Source organism: Pristiophorus japonicus, chromosome 1, assembly GCF_044704955.1.
Source record: "Pristiophorus japonicus isolate sPriJap1 chromosome 1, sPriJap1.hap1, whole genome shotgun sequence".
Classification (NCBI taxonomy): Eukaryota; Metazoa; Chordata; class Chondrichthyes; family Pristiophoridae; genus Pristiophorus; species Pristiophorus japonicus.
In genome coordinates this window covers 95,116,432-95,142,511 of record NC_091977.1, presented here as the reverse complement: position 1 = coordinate 95,142,511, position 26,080 = coordinate 95,116,432, and the positions used below count along the sequence as shown (strand labels likewise).

The 26,080-nt window shown below is 42.9% G+C and overlaps 1 protein-coding gene across 2 annotated transcripts in view; it reads left to right on the top strand.

The window, feature by feature from the left end:
* Positions 1–21,405, top strand: part of syk (spleen tyrosine kinase) — a 230,052-nt gene extending 208,647 nt beyond the window's left edge. For both annotated transcript variants that reach the window (XM_070881772.1, XM_070881762.1), the window contains 5 exons: positions 3,466–3,669; positions 5,948–6,137; positions 6,647–6,787; positions 17,460–17,572; positions 20,177–21,405. In XM_070881772.1, the coding sequence (XP_070737873.1) occupies positions 3,466–3,669; positions 5,948–6,137; positions 6,647–6,787; positions 17,460–17,572; positions 20,177–20,252 (724 nt within the window). In that variant the 3' untranslated portion in view covers positions 20,253–21,405. The remainder of the gene's footprint in view (positions 1–3,465; positions 3,670–5,947; positions 6,138–6,646; positions 6,788–17,459; positions 17,573–20,176) is intronic.
* Positions 21,406–26,080: the final 4,675 nt, after the last annotated feature.

Here is a 26,080-nt window from a genome sequence, read left to right as displayed (position 1 = left end):
TAGTAAGGACTATATCTTACTCCTTTTTGAATATATTTAGTGAATTGGCCTCAACAACTTTCTGTGGTAGAGAATTCCACAGGTTCACCACTCTCTGGGTGAAGAAGTTTCTCCTCATCTCAGTCCTAAATGGCTGACCCCTTATCCTTAGACTGTGACCCCTGGTTCTGGACTTTCCCAACATTGGGAACATCCTTCCTGCATCTAACCTGTCTAAACCCGTCAGAATTTTAAATGTTTCTATGAGATCCCCTCTCATTCTTCTGAACTCCAGTGAATACAAGCCCAGTTGATCCAGTCTTTCTTGATATGTCAATCCTGCCATCCCGGGAATCAGTCTGGTGAACTTTCGCTGCACTCCCTCAATAGCAAGAATGTCCTTCCTCAAGTTAAGAGACCAAAACTGTAGACAATACTCCAGATGTGGCCTCACCAAGGCCCTGTACAACTGTAGCAATACCTCCCTGCCCCTGTACTCAAATCCCCTCGCTATGAAGGCCAACATGCCATTTGCTTTCTTAACCACCTGCTGTACCTGCATGCCAACCTTCAATGACTGATGTACCATGACACCCAGGTCTCGTTGCACCTCCCCTTTTCCTAATCTGCCACCATTCAGAAAATAGTCTGACTCTCTGTTTTTACTACCAAAGTGGATAACCTCACATTTATCCACATTATACTTCATCTGCCATGCATTTGCCCACTCACCTAACCTATCCAAGTCACTCTGCAGCCTCATAGCATCCTCCTCGCAGCTCACACTGCCACCCAACTTAGTGTCATCCGCAAATTTGGAGATACTACATTTAATCCCCTCGTCCAAATCATTAATGTACAATGTAAACAGCTGGGGCCCCAGCACAGAACCTTGCGGTACCCCACTAGTCACTGCCTGCCATTCTGAAAAGTCCCCATTTACTCCTACTCTTTGCTTCCTGTCTGACAACCAGTTCTCAATCCACGTCAGCACACTACCCCCAATCCCATGTGCTTTAACTTTGCACATTAATCTCTTGTGTGGGACCTTGTCGAAAGCCTTCTGAAAGTCCAAATATACCACATCAACTGGTTCTCTCTTGTCCACTTGACTGGAAACATCCTCAAAAAATTCCAGAAGAATTGTCAAGCATGATTTCCCTTTCACAAATCCATGCTGACTTGGACCTATCATGTCACCTCTTTCCAAATGCGCTGCTATGACATCCTTAATAATTGATTCCATCATTTTACCCACTATTGATGTCAGGCTGACCGGTCTATAATTCCCTGTTTTCTCTCTCCCTCCTTTTTTAAAAAGTGGAATTACATTGGCTACCCTCCACTCGATAGGAACTGATCCAGAGTCTATGGAATGTTGGAAAATGACTGTCAATGCATCCACTATTTCCAAGGCCACCTCCTTAAGTACTTTGGGATGCAGTCCATCAGGCCCTGGGGATTTATCGGCCTTCAATCCCATCAATTTCCCCAACACAATTTCCCGACTAATAAGAATTTCCCTCAGTTCCTCCTTCTTACTAGACCCTCTGACCCCTTTTATAACTGGATAGAGTGGTCAACTGTGTCAAAGGCTGAAGACAAGTCAAGAGGACGAGGAGGGATAGTTTGCCTTTGTCACAATCACAAAGGATGTCATTTGTGACAGTGATGAGAGCTGTTTCGGTACTGTGGCAGGTGTGGAAACTTGATTGGAGGGATTCAAACGTGGAATTGTGGCAAAGATGGGCATGGATTTGGGAGGTGATAGCACATTCAAGGGCTTTGGAGAGGAAAGGGAGGTTGGAGATGGGACGGTAGTTTGCAAGGATGGAGGGATCGGGTTGTTTTTTTGAGGAGGGGGTGATGACAGCAGATTTGAGGGAGAGGGGGACAGTACCCAAGGAGAGCAAACCGTTAACTATGTCAGCTAACCTGATTATATGTCATTATTAAGGGCACTGGTTTATGATGATCAATAGGGCAAAATCCATTGTCATTGTTTTCCAGGATTTTACGGTTGTTTTGGGGATTGCATGTAAACAATTTCATTCATTTTACTGTGAGCATCGCAAACTGTTGGCCTTGATCATTAATAAATATATTTGTTTTCAGCTTATACTGATAGAATTAACTTAATTGCACCCCCAAAAATTGTGCACTTCCCAAAACATATCCCATAAATTCTCACTGTTTTTGTGTTCAACGTCATTTGGCTCTGCACATCTCCCTCGGCTGCACGTAGGGGCAGTAGGGATAATTTACTGTTTTAGTGCTCTCAGTTTAGAATTGTGTCAGCTGGGAATGTATATTCGAAATTTGTGCAGCCACAGCCCATGATTTTCTGTGTACCAGCAGCACTTTAGTATCTCATTCAAGTGGTCAATCTTGAAACATCAACTTTTGACGGTAAGGATCAGCAGGCTATTTAGCTATGGAAAGCATCACCAGTGGGCTCAATCTTGTCTCAGCCGACCTTTGTATATGAGTATTTTCCAGGAGGTGTCAGTAGATAGTGATTAAGAATAGGATATAAGGCTAACCTACCTTAAAATAACTTAGCTTTTGATGGTATACTAGTGGGCAGATGAGAAAAAGTATCACAGACCACACCGGAAAATCATGGATTGCAGGTGCACAATTTCCCAATATGCACTCCTGGTGGACTTGGCTCCAAACTTGGACGTACCCCAGGCGGGGTCAGTATCTTCAGGTGATCAGGAAGAAAAGGGAAGAACAAAAGCAAAATTACTGCAGATGCTGGAAATCTGAAAGAAAAACAGAAAATGCTGGAAATACTCAGCAGGTCAGGCAGCATCTGTGGAGAGAGAAACAGAGTTAACTCCGTTTCTCTCTCCACAGTTGATGCCTGACCTGCTGAGTATTTCCAGAAAAGGGAAGAACATTGGCAGCAAAGCACCTGGATCACACACGTAATAATTATAATATATTTTAAATAAAATAAAATCAGATTATAAATGTTAACTTATTTTCACCTGGATTTGTTTTAGAAAAAAATAATGGCTGAAAATGAGGAACCCTAAACATTACAGAACCAGATCCTGCCGTGGGCCAGCTCTACAATAACCTGACAGCATGCCATCATAAACAGATCATGTACCCCTATTATAATCTGACGGCACATCATTGTAAACTCGAACGCGAGCAGGTTATTGTCCAATAATAATTAAAAAACACAGAACCATTTTAAACAGGGATGCTGGCGGGGGATGTGTTCATATAATAACTTGTCAAAACAACATAATCAACAATAAAGACATTGATAATCAATTTACCTAGAATTTTAACCAGGAAGATACTGATAAATCTTTACACAAACACTTGGTCCAAAGATCAAGGTTTCAAATTTGCATCTTGCATTGGGAGGAAAAAACCGAAGTTATCACTTGATACTTTTTTGATGTGCCCTTTTTTTAAGAATGGATCAACGCTCAGATTCATTGTTGTTGGATTTTTTTTTAACAGGAAAGATATTAGTGTAGCAGTAAAAGTGTTGAAGAGTAATGATCCTGCAGTAAAAGATGAGCTGATGAAGGAGGCGCAATTCATGCATCAGCTTGATAATCCTTACATTGTCCGCATGATTGGCATCTGTGAGCGGGAGTGTTTGATGCTGGTGATGGAACTCGCAGAGCAAGGCCAGATGAACAAATTTCTATCGGCTCACAAGTGAGTCCAATTTTTCTTTGCATGTTTTGATGTTGCAGTTTATAACAAATCACTCAAATAGTTGCCTGTAGGTTTGTCAGTATGAAAGGTTTCAATCACATATTCAAGTATAATTAGGTCAGTTGATCTGTATGCCTGGGTATCTGTAACATATTATGAACCTAATAACAAGCAAAATACTGTGGATGCTGGAAATCTGAAATAAAAACAGAAAATGCTGGAAATACTCAGCAGGTCAGGCACTGATGAGTTCTGATGAAAGGTCATTGAACTGAAACGCTAACTCTGTTTCTCTCTCCACAGATGCTGCCTAACCTGCTGAGTATTTCCAGCATTTTCTGTTGTGATTTTATATTACAAACCTAAACTGTAGTTATTTTTATATTGTTAATTTGGATTACTTTGCTTCTGAATCTGAATAAAATAAGTTCCAAACTCCATTGTATGTGTTCCTTATAGGAATGTTGCTATTTAATAACCAGGTAACAGTAAACTGGACAATTACTGACCCAGCAGACTACTGTCTGAATTAGAAATAGCATCAAGCACTATGCTAAACTGATATGTTTGAAAAATCAGGCATTTTCACAAGTCCTCTCTGCAGTTTCCTCCTAATGCACTGCTCAGCTGTTTAAAGTGCCAAGCAGAAGAACATACAAGAACAGATCACAGTAACTGGTTTGTCTTTGGTCCCCACCACCAACTCCGTTCCCAAACCACCAACTCCATCCCTCTTCCTGGCAACTGTCTAAGGCTGTTTGACTGCGAGTTGAGCTTCCAACCACATATCCTCGCCATCACGAAGACCGCCCATTTCCACCTCCGTAACATCACCCGACTCCATTCCTAACTCAGCTCATCTGCTGCTGAAACCCTCATCCGTGTCTTTGTTACCTCTAGACTTAACTATTCCAATGCACTCCTGGCCGGCTTCCCACTTTCTACCCTCTGTAAACTTGAGGTCATACAAAACTCTGCTGCCCGTGTCCTAACTCGCACCAAGATCCCTGTACTCGCTGACCTACATTGGTTCCCAGTTAAGCAATGCATCGATTTAAAAATTTGCATCCTTGTTTTCAAATCCTTCCACGGTCTCTCTCCTCCCTATCTCTGTAATCTTCTCCTGTCCCACAACCCTCAGTTGTCTACACTCCTCTAATTCTGGCCTCTTGAGCATCCCAGATTTCAGTCGCTCCACCATTGGTGGCTGTGCCTTCAGGTACCATGGCCTTAAGCTCTGGAATTCCCTCCCTAAACCCCTCCGCCTCTCCACGTCTCTTTCCTCCTTTAAGACGTTCCTTAAAACCGACCTCTTTGCCCTAATATCTCCTTATGTGGCTTGGTATCAAATTTTGTTTTATAATGCTCCTGTGAAGCATCTTCATACGTTTTACTACGTTAAAGGTACTATATAAATACACGTTTTTGTTTTTGTTTTTACATTCATTAATGCAGGTCCCGCTTACCAACACTTTGATTAACTGTTGCAAGACTACATTGTGGGCTCAGACCCTGCGTTTTTAAAAACAAGTTCAGACTCTCTCCCAACTCTCCTCATTTGTGTTCAAAGCAAATGGCAGTTTCCATAGGCAAACCTGCACCTGCCACAATTTGGAACCTGCATCCTTATGTGTGCCTTGATTGGGAGTAGCGAGTCACATGATTAACAATTATCCTTTTACTGTGATATTTGGCACTGTTTTGTCCAATATGCAGTCTTGGTTGAGCCGCAGATTCCTCCAATTAAACATTGGGAAGACGTAAGCCATAATCTTTGGACCCCGCTACAAACTCTGTTCCCTAGCCACCGATTCCATCGCCTGGCCTGGTTATTGTCTCAGGCTAAAAAATACTTTGTAGTCTCGGCATCCTATTCAACTCAGAGCTGAGCGCCTGACCCCATATACTGTGCCCACTCCGCTTTTGTAACATCGTTCACCTCGGTCCCTGCCTTTGCCTCATCCCTGCCTTTGTCACCTCCCTACTCGACTATTCCAAAGCTCTGCTCTCCAGCCTCATATTTTTCATAAAACATCACCATATCCAAAACTCTGCTCACCTATCATCCCAGTCCTTATTGTCCTGCACAAAAGCAAAGTAATACATCAAGAAACTAGATATAAAAATACAAAATCTGAGGAGTATGAGTAGGAAAAATCTGCCATTAGGATCTGCATGCTGCAATTCTTTGTAATATATGTAATTCATTGATAATGAAGCTATTTTGCTTTTGCTTCTCCTCAAACAATATTTTAATAAAAATGTCTTACATTTTCAGAGATGTTAGCATAAACAATGTAGTTGAATTAGTACATCAAGTGTCCATGGGCATGAAGTACTTGGAAGAGAAAAACTATGTTCACAGGGATTTGGCTGCAAGGAATGTTCTCCTCGTAACTCAGCATTATGCTAAAATCAGCGACTTTGGCCTGTCAAAGGCCATAAACTCCGAGGAGAATTATTACAAAGTAAGTTGTAAGCAAGTCCTTTTATAATTTCAGCCATTCCTAAGTATCATTGATGATTCCTCATTTCATTGATTTCAAGCTCAAATCTCTTCAGAGTGTAAAAATGGGCACTAATGGACACGAGATTGAGAGAGGCCACAAGAAAAGCCAATATAGAAAATAAAATTACTCATTTTAGTGTAGTGCATAAGGCGAGTGCTCTCTTGAGTTTCTGATGAAGTCACATTGGATTAAGAATTCATCTGGTCACTAACATGCCTCATATGGGTTAATGATAATTTTATTCCAAATCGGCCCAGTCTCAGCATTCACTGCCATCATCTTCATTTCTCAGGTTAAACAGCAGCTTTAATTACATCCTGTTCAAAATAACTAGAACTCGGGATAAATGTTAGTGCTGAAATGCAGCATGCACAAATAATGAATATTATGACACTACATCCTATTTTTTGTAAGGATGCTGAATGTTACAAAATCAATAGTTTTTTTTTCTTTTAAATTTATTTTAGGCCAGAAGTACAGGCAAATGGCCAATAAAGTGGTATGCACCAGAATCCATTAACTTCTACAAGTTTTCCAACAAAAGTGATGTCTGGAGCTTTGGTGTGATGATGTGGGAAGCATTTTCCTATGGTCTGAAGCCATACAAAGTAAGTTTTCTTAATAATGTTGCTTTTGTTACGGGCCCCTGCCCCAACTACAGTGTTGTCCTGAAATCAAATGTATCATAGATTACTGGGTTGTCACAGTGCTATTGAAATCAATGCTGCAATTTATAATGAATAATGTAACAAATTGAGACTGTGTTGTACTATTTAGCCTTTTTTTGTGAGGCCCAAAAACATGAACAGTGTAGGAACATAGGAACAGGAGTAGGTCATTCAACCCCTCGAGCCTGTTCCACCATCCAATGCTGATCTGTATCATGCATCATGCTGATCTGTATCTTAACTCCATTCACCCGTCTTGGCTCCATATCCCTTAATGCCCTTGTCGAGCAAAAATCTGTCAATCTCGGACTTAAATTTATTAATTGAGCTAAAATCTACTGCTTTTTGTGGGAGAGAGTTGCACACTTTGGGTGAAGAAGTGTTTCCTAACTTCTCTCCTGAATGGCCTGGCTCTGATTTTAAGGTTATGTTCCCTTGTCCTAGACCTCCCCACGCCCCCACCCCCCCACCCCCACCAGCAGAAAAAGTTTCTCCCTATCTACCCTACCAATTCCTTTCAAAATCATAAAAACCTCAATCAACCCATTAACCTTCTATATTCGAGGAAATAAAATCCTAGTTTATATAAGCTCTCCTCATTATCTAACCCTTGGAGCTCTGGTTAAAGTCTGGTGAATCTGCACTTCACTTCTTCCAAGGACAGAATGTCCTTTCCAAGCTGCGGTGCGGTGCCCAGCAATGAACACTATTGTTCACTATTTACATAAACGATTTGGACTCGGGAATTGTCATACAATTTCAAAATTTGCAGACAGGACCAAATTTGGAGGTGTAGTTAATACAAAGGAGGACTACGAAAAAATACAGGAAGATATTAATAAGCTTGCAGAATGGGCATGTAATTGGCAAACAAACTTCAATATAGAGGTGGTAAATAAGGAGGCCACGTACTCCTTGGAAAATAAGCATCGAAATGGTATACAGGAGCAGAGGGATCTGGGGGTACAGATGCACAAATCAGTAAAAGTAGCAACACAGGTTAATAAGGCCATAAAAAAGCAAACATAGCACTGATGTTCATTTCGAGAGGGATAGAACTGAAAAGCAGAGAAGTTATGCTAAACTTGTATAGAACTTTGGCTACACCACACTTGGAGTACTATGGACAGTTCTGATCTCCATATTATAAAAAAGATCACATCATAGGCGGACCCTATCAAGGATGACTTGCTTCCACGCCAAAAAGGGATGAGTTCACAGATGTTTCAATGAAGGACCTAATATTCCAGGTCCAGAACTACATATTCAAGGGTGGAAGATGCCTATGCATGGATTTTTTGAATGTGTGGTGGCCGTTGCACACCAGCCACCACACGGGCTTGACAGAGCTCGGTCTTGGTCCAGTGGCAAGGATTAACCAAGACGACTGGAGACCAACTGTGCTGCACGGACCTAGTGCGCACACATAGTGCAGTGTGGGCTGGCCCGTGCTGCCCCTGGCCCCCGCGTCTTCTGGGCCCCGAACTCACACCTCTCCTGGATCCCGATCACATCGCTCCACGATCACTCGCTACTCCAGCACCTCAACATCGCCACTCCTGCTGTACCTGCCCACGCTCCAATCAGCGACCTGGATTTTGGTGACGTCCAATCCGGTCTTCAAAGGAGCACACCACTTTAATGTACAGCACGTGCTGGAGAGCAACGGCTGTGAAAAGGGTGACTGAACAGTATACAACACTAGTTAGGCCACAGCTTGAGTACTGCGTACAGTTCTGGTCACCACATTACAGGAAGAATGTAATTGCACTGGAGAGGGTGCAGAGGAGATTTATGAGGATGTTGCCAGGACTGGAAAACTTTAGCTATGATGAAAGATTGGATAGGCTGAGGTTGTTTTTCTTGGAACAGAGGACGCTGAGGGGAGATTGAATTGAGGTGTATAAAATTATGAGGGGCCAAGATAGAGTGGATAAAAAGGACCTATTTCCCTTAGCAGAAGGGTCAATAACCAGGGGACATAAATTTAAAGTAATTGGTGGAAGGATTAGAGGGGAGATGAGGAAACATTTCTTCACCCAGTGCCTGAAAGGGTGGTAGAGGCCGAAACCCTCACCACATTTAAAAAGTACTTGGGTATGCACTTGAAATGCCGTAACTTACAGGGCTGCGGACCAAGAGCTGGAAAGTGGGATTAGGCTGGATAGCTCTTTTTCGACCGGCACAGACACGATGGGCCAAAATGGCCTCCTTCCTTGCTGCAAATTTCTGTGAGTTTATGTTGGTGAACTCAGCATCTGCCTTTCACTCTTGCATAATTTTAATCACTGATGTCAGGAAAAAAAAGAAAAACGTAAGGATCTGGGAACTGAAATTGACCCGGGTCACCGGTTCCTGTACAGGAACTAGTTCTCTGGGAATGGCCTGTGTTTGCGGCAGTCAGCATGCCTTACATAGAAATGTAAGCCACGAACTTCTTCAAATTTGTTCCCCCATTCCCTTGTTTATTTCCTTCTGAAATGCTGTTGGTCTGTAATATCTTCCAACTGTGAGGAACGGATTGTACTTGAAACATCAACTGACCTGTGTCTGTCCACAGATGCTGTCTGACCTGCTGAGTGTCTCCAGCATTTTCTGTTTTTATTCCTTCAATATATGTAGTGGTTCTGTTACTAGACGAGTAATCCAGAGAACGCAAGTTCAAATCCCACTGTGCCTGTTTGAGAATTTGAATTCAATTTTTTAAAAATCCGGTCTGGATGGAAAAATTATTTACTAGAATTATGCCAGAACTGAGAGTTATACCTATCAGGAAAAATTTTAACAGGTTGGGCCTCTTTTCTCCCAAGAAAAGAAAAGACTGAGAGGTGACCTGATAGAGGTCTTTAAGATTAGGAAAGGGTTTCATAGGATAGACGTGGAGAAGATGTTTCTACTTGTGGACAAGACCAGAACTAGGGGTCATTAATATAAGATAGTCACTAATAAATCAAAAAGTCAATTCAGGAGAAATTATTTTACCCAGAAAGTGGTTAGAATGTGGAATACGCTACCATAGGGAATATTTGAGGCGACTAACATAGATGCATTTAAGGAGAAGCTAGATTATCACATGAGGGATAAAGAACATAAGAACATAAGAATTAGGAACATGAGTAGGCCATCTAGCCCCTCGAGCCTGCTCCGCCATTCAACAAGATCATGGCTGATCTGGCCGTGGACTCAGCTCCACTTACCCGCCTGCTCCCCGTAACCTTTAATTCCCTTATTGGTTAAAAATTTAACTATCTGTGATTTGAATACATTCAATGAGCTAGCCTCAACTGCTTCCTTGGGCAGAGAATTCCACAGATTCACAACCCTCTGGGAGAAGAAATTCCTTCTCAACTCAGTTTTAAATTGGCTCCCCTGTATTTTGAGGCTGTGCCCCCTATTTCTAGTCTCCCCGACCAGTGGAAACAACCTCTCTGCCTCTATCTTGTCTATCCCTTTCATTATTGTAAATGTTTCTATAAGGTCACTCCTCATCCTTCTGAACTCTAACGAGTAAAGACCCAGTCTACTCAATCTATCATCATAAGGTAACCCCCTCATCTCCGGAATCAGCCTAGTGAATCTTCTCTGTACCCCCTCCAAAGCTAGTATATCCTTCCTTAAGTAAGGTGACCAAAACTGCACGCAGTACTCCAGGTGCGGCCTCACCAATACCCTGTACAGTTGCAGCAGGACCTCCCTGCTTTTGTACTCCATCCCTCTCGCAATGAAGGCCAACATTCCATTCGCCTTCCTGATTACCTGCTGCACCTGCAAACTAACTTTTTGGGATTCATGCACAAGGACCCCCAGGTCCCTCTGCACCGCAGCATGTTGTAATTTCTCCCCATTCAAATAATATTCCCTTTTACTGTTTTTTTTTCCAAGGTGGATGACCTCACATTTTCCGACATTATATTCCATCTGCCAAACCTTAGCCCATTCGCTTAACCTATCTAAATCTCTTTGCAGCCTCCCTGTGTCCTCCACACAACCTGCTTTCCCACTAATCTTTGTGTCATCTGCAAATTTTGTTAAACCACACAAAGGAATAGAAGAGGGTCATCGACCCAAAATGTTAACTCTGCTTCCTCTCCACAGATGCTGCCTGACCTGCTGAGATTTCCAGCATTTTCTGTTTTTATTCCAGATTCCAGCATCCGCAGTATTTTGCTTTTGTAGAAGGATATGTTGACAATAAGTTATGAATGCAACTGTAAAAGGCCATTAGCCAAAGGCACAAGACATCAATTTAAGCATTCTCCATCATACTGCAGTCTCCCTGTGATGAGGATCTATTATGTGCCTGCAATTCATTGCTAATATCTGTTATATTCAATAAATTGTCAACTTTTACATGTGAAAATGAGAATACATACATTCTCCTAAATTACAGGCTATTTTCCATGACTTCAGTAAATTATATGTTTTATATGAAATAATTAGGACGATTCACCTTTTCCTCTCATTTACAGATGGGCCAGTGATTCCAACAGTCCCGCCAGTGACCTCTGCCACTGACTCTCCTCAAAGTATCCTGGGCCAGGGAGAGTTCATCCAACTTAAAAATGACCAGTGGGCACCCACACCACAAGGAATACATTTTGGGTGCTGTCCTGCCCGAGCGGGCCACAAAATATGGTGTTGGTGGCTGGGCTGAGGTGGGGTGGTGTTTGGCCCTTTCAACTCAGAAATCTTCAGGCTGTGCCTCCTATGTTCCTTTGCCAAGAGGGCCCCCCCCAAAAAAAATTTTATTCACGTCTGCAGGGTCCAGCTATCCTATGTGGGCCCATCACTCCTGAAACCAGTACGTTTCATCCTTCTGGGCATATCAGTCACCAATCCCCTGACCAGCGTTTGCCAGGCTGAGGCTACAAGGCCACAACCTCTACATCAATGGCCTTATTTGGGTGAATGGAGTTTCCACCCACATCCCAAACATAAGCCAAAGGAAATTCCTGGGCCTTGTTTGAGGCTCTTTTGCCATACTCTCATGGCAGAAATGTACCTGAAAAGCCGAGCATTTTTGTCAAAATGTTTGTTTTGTCATATTCACTGCACAGTCTCCAACATAGTCGTCTTCTGATGCTATAGTTTAGACAAAGTTGCCTGTTGGCACTGATAAAAGTAAAAAGCACTTCTTTAGAAAACGGATTGGCATCATTTTCACATAAACCCAACTGACATTTACTTTCTGTCAAAATATATAAAATATTAAGCATCAGATGATGTCAAAGTATTAATGATATACTTCCTTTTCTTAAGATTGTTCTGTTGCGTTTCTTTTCCACACAATGCAAGACTGTAGTAAAAATATAAATAGTGAAAACACGGAAATGTTGTTTTATAAATAATCTGTTAGCAATGCCTCGAGCAGAATTGATAAATAACTTGTTTTAGTGGTAGGTTTCATAACGGATCACTCAGCAGCTCGCATCATTAGCAATGCTTCTTGGATGTCTGCTTACCCCAGGAGGCTGCAAAATACTGTGCTGGCGCTTTTGATGTGCAACTCAGATGGAGGGTGAAACTTAGGGCTGGATTTTAACAACCTCGGCCGGCCTGGGGCGGGCGACGTCCTTGGCGAGTCCTGACCCCACAGCTGTGTTGATTCGGGCCTCCGACATGATTTTATGATGATGGGTTTGTTAAGCTGCCCTGTGAGGATCCTGGTCAATTAAAAGGAAGTAGGTCTGATGGTGTCATCTGATGACACATCATCAGCCGGTTTCCTGAAAGGGATCATAGAAACATAGAAACATAGAAAATAAGTGCACGAGTAGGCCATTCGGCCCTTCGAGCCTGCACCGCCATTCAATGAGTTCATGGCTGAACATGCAACTTCAGTACCCCATTCCTGCTTTCTCGCCATACCCCTTGATTCCCCCTGGTAGTAAAGATTACATCTAACTCCTTTTTGAATATATTTAGTGAATTGGCCTCAACAACTTCCTGTGGTAGAGAATTCCACAGGTTCACCACTCTCTGGGTGAAGAGGTTTCTCCTCATCTCAGTCCTAAATGGCTTACCCCTTATCCTTAGACTGTGACCCCTGGTTCTGGACTTCCCCAACATTGGGAACATTCTTCCTGCATCTAATCTGTATAAACCCATCAGAATTTTAAACATTTCTATGAGATCCCCTCTCATTCTTCTGAACTCCAGTGAATACAAGCCCAATTGATCCAGTCTTTCTTGATATGTCAGTCCCGCCATCCCGGGAATCAGTCTGGTGAACCTTCGCTGCACTTCCTCAATGGCAAGAATGTCCTTCCTCAAGTAAGGAGACCAAAACTGTACACAATACTCAAGGTGTGGCCTCACCAAGGCCCTGTACAACTGTAGTAACACCTCCCTGCCCCTGTACTCAAATCCCCTCGCTATGAAGGCCAACATGCCATTTGCTTTCTTAACCGCCTGCTGTACCTGCATGCTAACCTTCAATGCCTGATGTACCATGACACCCAGGTCTCGATGCACCTCCCCATTTCTGAATCTGTCACCATTCAGATAATAGTCTGTCTCTCTGTTTTACCACCAAAGTGGATAACCTCACATTTATCCACATTATACTTCATCTGCCATGCATTTGCCCACTCACCTAACCTATCCAAGTCACTCTGCAGCCTCAAAGCATCCTCCTCGCAGCTCACACTGCCACCCAACTTAGTGTCATCCTCAAATTTGGAGATACTACATTTAATCCCCTCGTCTAAATCATTAATGTGCAATATAAACAGCTGGGGCCCCAGCACAGAACCTTGCGGTACACCAGTAGTCACTGCCTGCCATTCTGAAAAGTACCCATTCACTCCTACTCTTTGCTTCCTGTCTGACAACCAGTTCTCAATCCACGTCAGCACACTACCCCCAATCCCATGTGCTTTAACTTTGCACATTAATCTCTTGTGTGGGACCTTGTCGAAAGCCTTCTGAAAGTCCAAATTCACCACATCAACTGGTTCTCCCTTGTCCACTCTACTGGAAACATCCTCAAAAAATTCCAGAAGATTTGTCAAGCATGATTTCCCTTTCACAAATCCATTTTGACTTGGACCTATCATGTCACCTCTTTCCAAATGCGCTGCTATGAAATCCTTAATAATTGATTCCATCATTTTACCCACTACTGATGTCAGGCTGACCGGTCTATAATTCCCTGTTTTCTCTCCCTCCATTTTTAAAAAGTGTGGTTACATTGGCTACCCTCCACTCCATAGGAACTGATCCAGATTCTATAGAATGTTGGAAAATGACTGTCAATGCATCCGCTATTTCCAAGGCCACCTCCTTAAGTACTCTGGGATGCAGTCCATCAGGCCCTGGGGATTTATCGGCCTTCAATCCCATCAATTTCCCCAACACAATTTCCCGACTAATAAGAATTTCCATCAGTTCCTCCTTCTTACTCGACCCTCTGACCCCTTTTATAGCCGGAAGGTTGTTTCTGTCCTCCTTAGTGAATACCGAACCAAAGTACTTGTTCAATTGGTCTGCCATTTCTTTGTTCCCCGTTATGACTTCCCCTGATTCTGACTGCAGGGGACCTATGTTTGTCTTTACTAACCTTTTTCTCTTTACATATCTATAGAAGCTTTTGCAGTCTGTCTTAATGTTCCCTGCAAGCTTCCTCTCACACTCTATTTTCCCTGCCCTAATCAAACCCTTTGTCCTCCTCTGCTGAGTTCTAAATTTCTCCCAGTCCCCGGGTTCGCTGCTATTTCTGGCCAATTTGTATGCCACTTCCTTGGCTTTAATAATATCCGTGATTTCCTTTCATTGCCACAGTTGAGCCACTTGTGTTTTTTATTTTTACGCCAGACAGGGATGTACAATTGTTGTAGTTCATCCATGTGGTCTCTAAATGTCTGCCATTGCCCATCCACTGTCAACCCCTTAAGTATCATTCGCCAATCTATCCTAGCCAATTCACGCCTCATAACTTCAAAGTTACCCTTCTTTAAGTTCTGGACCATGGTCTCTGAATTAACTGTTTTATTCTCCATCCTAATGTAGAATTCCACCATATTATGGTCACTCTTCCCCAAGGGGTCTTGCACAATGAGATTGCTAATTAATCCTCTCTCATTACACAACACCCAGTCTAAGATGTCCTCCCCGCCAGTTGGTTCCTTGACATATTGGTCTAGAAAACCATCCCTTATGCACTCCAGGAAATCCTCCTCCACCGTATTGCTTCCAGTTTGGTCAGCCCAATCTATATGCATATTAAAGTCACCCATGGTAACTGCTGCACCTTTATTGCATGCACCCATAATTTCCTGTTTGATGCCCTCCCCAACATCACTACTACTGTTTGGAGGTCTGTACACAACTCCCACTAACGTTTTTTACCTTTTGGTGTTCTGCAGCTCTACCGATATAGATTCCACATCATCCAAGCTAATGTCCTTCCTAACTATTCCATTAATCTCCTCTTTAACCAGCAATGCTACCCCACCTCCTTTTCCTTTTATTCTATCCTTCCTGAATGTCGAATACCCTTGGATGTTGAGTTCCCAACTCTGATCATCCTGGAGCTTTGTCTCTGTAATCTCAATCACATCATATCTGTTAACATCTATTTGCACAGTTAATTCATCCACTTTATTACGGATACGCCTTACATTAAGACACAAAGCCTTCAGGCTTGTTTTTTTAACACCCTTTGTCCTTTTAGAATTATGATGTAGTGTGGCCCTTTTTGTTTCTTGCCTTTGTTTACTCGGCCTTCTACTATTGCTTTTTACCTTTCTACTATCTGTTTCTGACTCCATATTACTTCTCCCTGTCTCGCTGCATAGGTTCCCATCCCTCTGCCATATTAGTTTAAACATTCCCGAAATGCATTAGCAAATGTTACCCCCAGGACATGAGTTCCAGTCCTGCCCAAGTGCAAACCGTCCCTTTTGTATAGGTCCCACTTTCCCCAGAACTAGTTTCAATGTCCCAGGAATTTGAATCCCTCCCTCTTGCACCACTGCTCAAGCCACGTATTTATTCTAACTATCCTGCTCCCTCTACTCTGATTAGCACGTGGCACTGGTAGCAATCCAGAGATTACTACCTTTGAGGTCCTACTTTTTAATTTAACTCCTAGCTCCCTAAAAGCAGCTTGTAGGACCTCTTCCCGCTTCTTACCTATATCGTTGGTACCTATATGTACCACGACAACTGACTGTTCACCCTCCCTCTCCAGAATGCTCTGCAGCTGCTCCGAGACATCCTTGACCCTTGCACCAGGGAGGCAACATACCATCCTGGAGTCTCGGTTGCAGCCGCAGAAACTCCTATCTATTCCCCTTACAATAGAGTCCCCTATCACTATAGCTCTCCCACTCTTTTTCCCACCCTTCTGTGCAGCAGAGCCACCCATGGTGCCATGAACCTGGCTGCTGGTTCCTTCCCCTGTTAAGTCATCTCCTGCAACAGTATCCAAAATGGTATATCTGTTTTGGAGGGAGATGACCGCAAGGGACTCCTGCACTACCTTCCTGCTCTTGCCTTGTCTCTTGGTCACCCATTCACTATCTGTCCTAACCTTTACCTACGGTGTGACCAACTCACTAAATGTGCTATCCACAACATTCTCAGCATCGTGCATGCTCCAGAGTGAGTCCATCCACAGCTCCAGTGCCATCATGCGGTCTGTCAGGAGCTGCAGCTGGATACACTTCCCGCACACATAGTAGTCAGGGACACTGGAAGTGTCCCTGATTTCCCACATAGCACAGGAGGAGCATGACACAGGTCCGAGCTCTCCTGTCATGACTTAACCCTTAAATTAATTTACTTACTAAAATTTACTTAAACACCAATCAGCTACTTAGTAGTTCGCTGCCAATTAAACCAATCTAAAAGTCAGTCTAAAAGAGAGTTATACTTACCAGTTGAATAGCCAACCACTTACCAGCTTGGCTGTGACGTCACCTCTTGATTTCGCACCCCTCTATCTTTGTCTGCAGCTGGTTGGGCTGGTCTCTGGGCCTCCGTCTCCTACTCTCGCACTCCTTATCAGCTGCTCTAGTGTCAGCACTGGTAGGAAAAACAAGACAAAACAGCACCTGCCACCCCCACTTGCCCGAACTCACCCACTTACCAAACTCATGAATGCCACTCAATGCTGCTGCACTCCATACCTACATCATTTTGACAGTTGTGCTGTCAGTGTTCTGCAGCATTGAGGTGCTGCAAACACTGATGAGCCCTGCACAAAAGTGTACGGTTGCACCAGGCCAATACATATCCCTCAATCAACATAACAAAAAAAAAGATTATCTGACCATTATCACATTGCTGTTATGGGAGCTTGGTGTATGCAAATTGGCTGTCATGTTTCCCACATTACAACAGTGACTACACTCCAAAAGTACTTCATTAGCTATAAAGCGCTTTGAGATGTCTGGTGGCCGTGAAAGGTGCTAAATAAATGCAAGTCTTTCTTCTTACTACCTAGACCATTTTCAGGAAACACAGCTTAACCTCATTTCGTCTTAACACTGCCCATATTTCATGGCTATATCCAATTTTTAGTCCTATAACTCCTATCCAGTTGTTCATTATATTTGTTTGCAACATGTCTTAAGAGCTTGTGCATGTTTTTGATTTGTCTGTATAGGGAATGAAAGGCCAAGAAGTATTACAAATGATCGAATTGGGTGGACGACTGGATGCTCCAGCCCAATGTCCTGCTGAAATGTATGAATTGATGCGAGAATGTTGGACGTTCAAGTGAGTCCTTTCCCCTTCTTTCAGTTACATTTTTAATGTAACGTAAATCATAAGCTGTGTACGGGTGACTTTTTTTAAGCAATGTTATATAGACCTTTGGTGGGTTATTATTCTCTGCTTTTTTAGGTTATTCTAGATATTGCTGATTACGAAGTATGAAGTGGTTCTCCATTATCCTCTGATTTAATTTATAGGAAATTATTGTTTCTACAGTAGTTGCATGGTACAAAACTTAAGCATATTCTGAGGGTTACAGAGGAAGTTAATCACTCAAAGGGTTTACTAATAGTTACACATTTTCTTCTGTTAGATATTTGGAACAATGGTTAAGGTTTTCAGTGAAAGTCCTCTGCTGTTATAAAGTCAATAATGCATTTGAAATAAACAAGTTGCTGACTTTTTAAAAAAGACAAGTTTCACCTGAATGTGTTAATTATGAAGAGAGGAATCTCTATCCCACTGGGTATCGAAAGTCAAGTCTAGCCTAATCTTAGGCCTCCAATGCACAGGAAACAAAACTCACTTAAAAAAAAAACCCAGGAAAATGAAGAAATTGTACACTTAGCTGCCACTGGGATTTTTCCATGGAAAAAATGGATGGAAAGTTTCCTTTGTTGGCTGTAAATTTCTTCGTGAAATCTCAAACTAGTTCCTAGTGGGCGCGGATCCATAGTACACAGTGAAATTGGTGGATAATTAAGATGGCTTAGTAGGGCTCTACTGGGTTACTCAGCTCCTGCCAACTAGATCAGCTGCTGTTAGACCACTAATAGATTAACTGTTGTATCAGCTCGAAGTTTCCTGGTGTGCCCACCCATGGCTGCCGACACTAGTCCTAAGAGAGTCAGTCACAAATGCTCCCCTGCCAGTCCACAAGCACAGAAGTAAGGCAGCATGAACCCATCTCTCGTAATCCTGCATCAACCAAGGTTCCATTCAACACCTTTGCAAGGCACCTTTTCTGTAACAAAGCAGCCTAAGCCACTTTACAGGGAGAGCAGTGGACATAGGAAAGATGTTAGATGAACAAACTATAGGTACAAAGAAGTAGACTTTAAGGATTCTTTTGAAGACTTTGAAGGGATGAATTTCCTCAGGGGCTTTCCCGCTCATCAGACTTTAACTCAGGTGGAAAAGACCGGAAATTCATTGTAGATGCTGTTTAAGTTGCCTTTCCGGGGTTTCCACAAAACTTCACCTCAAACTCGATGGGGTAATTTTCAACTTGGTATCTTGTTGTAATTGGGAGAGCTATTTGGCCATGTCTTTTGGGTCCAACAGCTGCAGTCGCAAGTGGGTTGCAGGGGAGTTTTGAGTCAGCTGTTTAAGCATCAACTGCTGTTACAGCAGTTGCAGTGAAGATCCTCTGGCAAGCATTATCCATGACAATTTTCACAGGTAATAAAGCACATAAATAATGGGTGATAATTTGCAGCCCCGATGGGTGCATATGAGGTACGCATGCGCCTGTAGGGCCACGCAAGTTCTGGGTTTTCACGCGTGAAGTGCATGCGTGAGAACCCGGAACTTGCGATCAATCAAGAATTTTCTTGAAAGATCTAACGCATCCCCAGGAAAAGGACATTCGCAGGAGGAGAGTTGGGCTATTTGCCCAACATCTGCCCAGCGAATGCCGGTGAAATTCTTACGCCTGCCTGGTGAAAGCAGGCATATAGCGTAAGAGTTTAAAAAAACATAAAAATACATTTTTATCAAACCTGTACAATATGGTAAGTTTATTTTTAGCCCCTTTAAAACATTTACATTTATTTTTCAAAAAATACATTTTTGTTTTAAATATTTACATAGCATTTTAATTAATTTTAAATATGTAATGTTTTTTTTTAATTTTATGTGTAGATGTATTTTTGGGAGTTTTCGCATTCATGCTTATGGGGTTTTTAGTACATACGGAATCCCCATAAGCATGAATGAGGGTCCCCTTCTTTTGGCCCATGGGGAACTTGTGAACCACATACGCTCCTGGCATATGAGGGCTTCTACCCTTGGGTACTCGGAGAGGCCGAGGACATTTAATCTCCATATCTCCTGGACCACAAGGTATGCGAGCATTTTATTTGTGGATTGGAGGCATTTTCTCCCCCTCCCCACTCCCTCTCCGAGAAGCTTCCGACCGCAAATTCAGGGCCAATTGGACACATACCATATGTCTTACAGCAACAACAACTTGCATTTATACAGCACCTTTAATACGTCCCAAGGCGCGACACAGGAACAATTAGCAGACAAAATTTGACCAAAAGCTTGGTCAAAGAAGTAGGTTTTATGGAGCTTCTTAAAGGAGAAGAGAGAAATGGAGAGGCAGGGAGGTTTTGGGAGGGAATTCCAGAGCTTAGGGCCTAGGCAGTTGAAGGCATGGCCCCCAATGATGGAGTGAAGAAAATCGCCGTGAGTGACTACTTACTACCATCGGTCCAAAAATCTAGCGCTATTGTAATTTGATGTCATCTGTTCAATCTGCCAATAGCAGGAGACAGAACCTGCAGTTGGGGAAGACTTTGTGTAAATGAAGTGACAAATCTGCTGTTAGGTTAACTTACTGCAAAGTATAGTTATTGTGCATTTTCTCTTTTGTCTCTCCAGAGCTAATGAACGGCCAGGATTTGTCACAGTGGAACACAGACTGCGTGACTACTACTACACTGTTTCAAAGGAATAGGATGCTTAATAATAATCTCTCAGATACTTTTAGACAGTACTTAAAAAGATTCAGATTTTTCACGCTATTGATATACAAGTTATACTCATTGATCAACATGAAGCTGCCTCATTACATTATATATATATATATTAAAAAAAATGCCAAAAATTGTAGGGCCTGGAAAGAGTGAAAAGCCCTGTTTACACCTGGGAGACCAGGAATTTGGGGTGCAAACTGATTATTCCAGGATTTTGCCTATTTGCTGTTGTCCTTTTAATTCCAGTAGGTGGGATAGTGATCTTCCATCCAACTTGAGGCAATGTATCTGGGGTTGGGTAGTTTTCACATTATTGAGGGAATTTGGCCCTTTATGTCCTCCGTGGATCTCCTGCCAGCTTCGGATCTTGAGGTCAAAACCTTTGCTAGGGAAAGAAAAGTGGGATTTGGGACAGGGTCTCCGGCTTGGGACTAGGGTGGTTCCATTCTGCCGCACTTGTGCTGGCTAAGTGACCCCCAGGATGCTATTATCTTTAGTGGGATGGTCTTTATATTTTAATTTATCATGGTACAAAGCATCCAAAAGCACCTTCATTTCTGAGTCAGAAGGCTGTGTGTTCAAGTCCCACTCCAGGACTTGAACAGGTAATCTAGTTTGATACGCCATTACAGTAGTGAGAGAATCCTTTATTATTGGAGATGCCGTCTTTTGGGTCAATTGTTAAACTGAAGCTCTGCTGTTGGTACCAGTGGTTCAGATGGACATTAAAAATTCCATGGCACCATTTGAAGAGAAGGAGGGAGTTTTCCCAGTGTGTTGGCTAACACTCTTTCCTTGATTAACACTGGCAAAAATAGATTAATCTCATTGTTGTTTGTGGGATCTTGCTATGTGCAAATTGATTGCTACTTTTCCTACATAACAGCAGCCATTACAGCTCAAAGTAATTCATTGTATATAAAGTGCTTTGAGATCTTTCTGAGAGACGTGGTCAAGAGCTATGCGACTGGAGTTTTTGGGCAGGATTTTAACTTGGAGGCAGCTAGGGAGCGGGAGGGTCGGATTGCAGTCGGGCCTCAGGCCCTGTCAAATTTAACAGCAGGACCTGATTAACATTTTTTTTCTGTTAATCAGGGGGGTCGAGGGCCGGAGATCGGACGATCTGAGGCAAGATTGGAGGCCTATTGGGGGTGGGGGGTGCATGGGAGGCCTTGTGGGGGCAGATTGGAGGTCTTGGGGGGAGGTACGATCGTGAGGGGCTGGCAAGGCAGGGACGCTGATCCAGCAGGTAAGTGGAAAGGCACTTACTTCCTGGATCCAGCTGTCCTCGCCTTCCTTTAGATACCGGGTTCTCTGAGGCCTGTGAAACCCAGCCTCCCAGAGTTAAATTTAAGGTAGAGTTTCAAAATGAGGCACGCAGCCTCATTATAATATTTAAAGTGCCAACCCCTCTCCCGGGCATGGGTTCGCCACCCGCCCCCCCCCCCCCCCATTCTGCCTCCGTTAAAGCAGGTTGTGTTCGGGATTCAGATTTCTACCACTTTAAGCTCCCACCCGACCCAAACCCGCCTGTTTTGGGGATTAAAATTCCTCCCAAATACTACAAAGTAGTGCTTAATTGAAAAAAATACGACTTTTTGATTGAAAGAAAATTACAAGCAGTTACATTGGCAGTCAAATGTTGGTCAAATGTTCAGGCATTAATATTCAAAAAGTTATATTTTAGCATTTTGTCTGGTTATTTTTGGGCTAGATGTTTCATCTAGAGTAGACACATAATCTAGCAATATTGGCTGGGATACACACAAAATGTGCTCATAATAGACAAAGCAAACACACTGATCATCTTTTTAACTTCCAGATGTTTAGTTGATGTTTAACTGGAAGATCCAATTCGTCTGACTACAGCAAAATGACAACAGAGCCTAAGATTCTTCCTGCAGCCTCCTGGCATATTGCATGTGGCTATCATTGTCTTGTGATATTTTGATATCATTTATTAATTTGTATTGTTTGAAGCACTGAGAATTTTTTTAAATATCTGATGGGAGCCATTAATTCACCAATTCAGTTGCTGAGATTATGCTTTCAGTACCGTAAATGTTGATCAAACATTTTAAGATGAAATGGCAGGAAATATTTAAAACTTAAAGTACTTTTGCAAGGAATCGTTGATGAATATTTGTTTTTACTTGTGGGCAGTTCTAAAGTATACTTCACTGAGGGCCATCTAATTGTGGTTTTTAGTTCCAAATTGAGTTATGTGCAATTTTCAAGACTTTACATAGCCCTTCAAAAATTATTCTTTTTATAACATTTGTTTTTCATTGTTTATTTTACTTTCTCAAAGAGGGACTGTCTTCTTAGTATTTGGTTAATCGCTGAGTCATACGAACAGACAATATTGATGGGCAGGAAAGGAGCAGCTGGTCCAACAAGCCTGCCCCCCTCATGATGGCCAAAGCATCATGACTAAACAAATTCTCCCCGCTATCCGCAGCCATGTAATCTCACAGGAGCGACAAAAAAAGCTGAGAAAAAAACTCAAGGTTCAATAAATGAAAGCATACACTTGAAAATTCATCTCCAACCATCTCAGGTGATCGAAAGCAGTCCAGGAGATCACATGGATCAAGTGTTAGTTATAAAGACTCTTACCTTCTATATGATGCAACCTCTGCCGCTGTCAGGAATCGGTCCAGATTCAGTCGCTGAAATATTTAATTGCAATGATGTTATGTGAAAGTAACCCAATTGTGCACCTCCATACAATTTACGGGGGGACTTTTAACCCAAAAAACAGGTGGGTTGGCGTCAGGAGGGAAGTTAAAGTGTTAAAAATCTGAATCCCGACCAGAATCCGCCTCCAACTTGCCCACTTCTGGATTTAACAGAGGCGGGATGGTGGGTGGGGGGGAGGCGGGCAGCCAACCCGCTCCCAGTAGATGGCTGGTCCCACATTTAAATATTGCAATGAGGCTGGCATGCCTCAGGCTTTCTCTGCATTTTAAATTTAATCCTGGCTGATCGGGTTTCACAGGCCTCGGGAAACCCAGCAGCTAATGGAAGGCGAGAACTGCTGGATCCAGGAGGTAAGTGCCTTTACACTTACCTTCTGGATCCAACGTCCTTTCTTAACCCACCCACTGCGATCGGAGACCCCCACGATACCCCCTCCCCAAGCCTCCGTTCCCCCCCCCACCCCATTCCCGAGGCCCTCGATCGCCTTCCTAGCCCCCTCCGCCCACCTGATTGTTTTCTTGGCTGGCCCCGTTCCATCCCTTCCACCCCCACTGATCACCCCGGCCCCCAATGATTCTCTCCCTCCACCTCACACCACCTCCAGGCCGGCGATGATTCTCTCCCTCCCCTGCTTCCCTCTCTGCCATTCAATTAAACAGGGCCTGCGGGAAACCTGTTCTCCTGGGTTTCCTGGCAACTTCCAAGACCCCCCCCCCCCCACACCTCCCCCGCTCCCAACTCGCCTCCCGATTAAAATGCAGGCCTATGTCTTTGTGATGTGTGCCTCTAAACAAATTGAAAAGGTTTACGGAGCATTTTTCATTAAGGTTGTGCCTTTTTAAGGCTGGAATTACAAATTTTGTAGCACTGCCAAAGGCAATGGAAAAATCAGGTCCACAACGGCCCTATAGATGGGAGGGAAATAAAAAAACAAACTGCACTTTCCATTGCCAGTTTCAAAAAGTTTGTAATCAGTTTTAAAAAGCCCACCCAGATTCTCAAATAATTTTTCTTAAGGGTAGGGTTTTCCTCTGCAGCATGATCTGCAGCATTAGAGTAGTGGTGTGTGCTTCAGTGCCAAATCACTTGACCCCCACCCAGCTAACCTGACACTGGTCTGCAGCAATGTTCCCAGGGTCAGCCATATTTAAATTTTTGGGCGTGATCCCAGCAGGATTTCTGCTTGCGATTGGGAACTCAGCAATGGAGGAAAATGGCCACAGCTGCAGGATTCTAATGTCTCCAGCGGCTTAAAGGGACAGGGAGCCCCGAAGACGAGAGGGAATCCAAATCCTCTGATTAAGATGGAAGCATTTGCCTCTGCATTGATTGCACTGATTGCTGTGGGCATTTACATTTTTGTACCCATTGTGTCTTGCCTAATAATTCTGAATGCCTGTGAGGTTCTGTAATTTCTAACGTCCAGTGCCGCTTAGGGGGATTATGATGAAAAATGTGACTTATAATATCACTCAGTCAATATTGCATCCTATTAATGCTTCTATTCAGAATGAAAAATCCAACATATGCAAAAATGGGTATGGATCCAGTATAATGCACCTCTATCCCATTTTCAGCCGTTTGTGCCCTAGCTCCACCAGAAAATACAGAGAAACAGACCAGAAAAATCCTGCCTCGTGTGTTCTCAGGGATCGACAGACATTTTAACGTGAAGATACCAGATCAAGCAGTTAGCTAGGGTAAAATGGAAAGAAAAAAAGATGAGAAAAAACAGAGTTGATGAGAATAAAAGAGGCAGAAAGAGATAGAGAGGAAAAAGTAAGCCTTTAGCCATGGAGTCCTGCCAATATGGATGGTATGGGGATGCAGGCACTCCCTTTGCTACCTTCCACAACATGCATTTTAAACATAATTATGGAGCTGCCTCTTGGCCTATGCACTGTGTCTTGCCTAACAATCCTGAATGCCTGTGAGGTTCTGCCATTTCTAACGTCCGGTACCACTAGGGGGATTATGATGAAAAATGTGACTTATAATATCACTCAGTCAATATTGCATCCTATTAATGCTTCTATTCAGAATGAAAAATCCAACATATGCAAAAATGGGTATGGACAATCTCCGAACATTTAGGCCCAAATTCCAAAAAGAAATCTCAGAGCCATACCAGCTTTAGGTGAATGCTGGATACCTCGGACTAACAGGTGGACCCTCCATCTAACATTCTAAGAACACAAATCATGGGAAACGCATTGATGAAGGACATATTTCTGAAATTTGTAAAACATTGGCATATATCCACCCAATTATGAATGGATATATACTCTACTATCAGGCCGAGGCATCGGGAAATATATGGTGGGGTGGGGGAATGCAAGGCGATATCCCCAATTACCTCTCCACTTCTGTCCACCCCAGTTACTCCAAAAAATCTATTGGGTGGGGGGGTGGTGTGGAAAGCCTAAACCATAGAGAAGACACAGTGAAGCAAAATAGAGAGAACAATGATTGATGTCAAACATCTATAAAGAAAGGGACAATGAGAAGAAATACAAAAAGATAGTGAGTAAAATATAGAGGCAAATAGTGAGCAAAGAGGAAGACGGTTTGGTGAACCCCTGCCCCACCCCAGCCTGTTTCTTTTTTTCTCCTTGTCTCTAATGGCAGCTGGTCATTATCCCGCCATTCACACCCTATCTCGACTAATGTTTTTCTAACTCCTGGCATTACCATTTGAATTTGGGCCGTCATCCCTTTTGTCTCTCTAATCTCTCCTATCTTCCAACCCATCACAGACCTTCCCTTTTGTTCTTTCTTCCCCGCCCCCTTTCAGTGCTTGTTAAGAATCTGTTCTTTTCGAACACTCTCCAGTTCTGTCGAAGGGTCATCGACCCGAAATGTTAACTCTGCTTCCTCTCCACAGATGCTGCCTGACCTGCTGAGATTTCCAGCATTTTCTGTTTTTATTCCGGATTCCAGCATCCACAGTATTTTGCTTTTGTTTAGAAGGTTGCGGTATGATCTAATTGAGATGTTTAAAATGAAGTCAGGATTTGATAAGAGTAGATACAGGGAAGCTATTTCATCTGGTGGTGACGGCTGGGTTAATTGAAATTTTCAAGACTGAGATCGATCGATTTTTGTT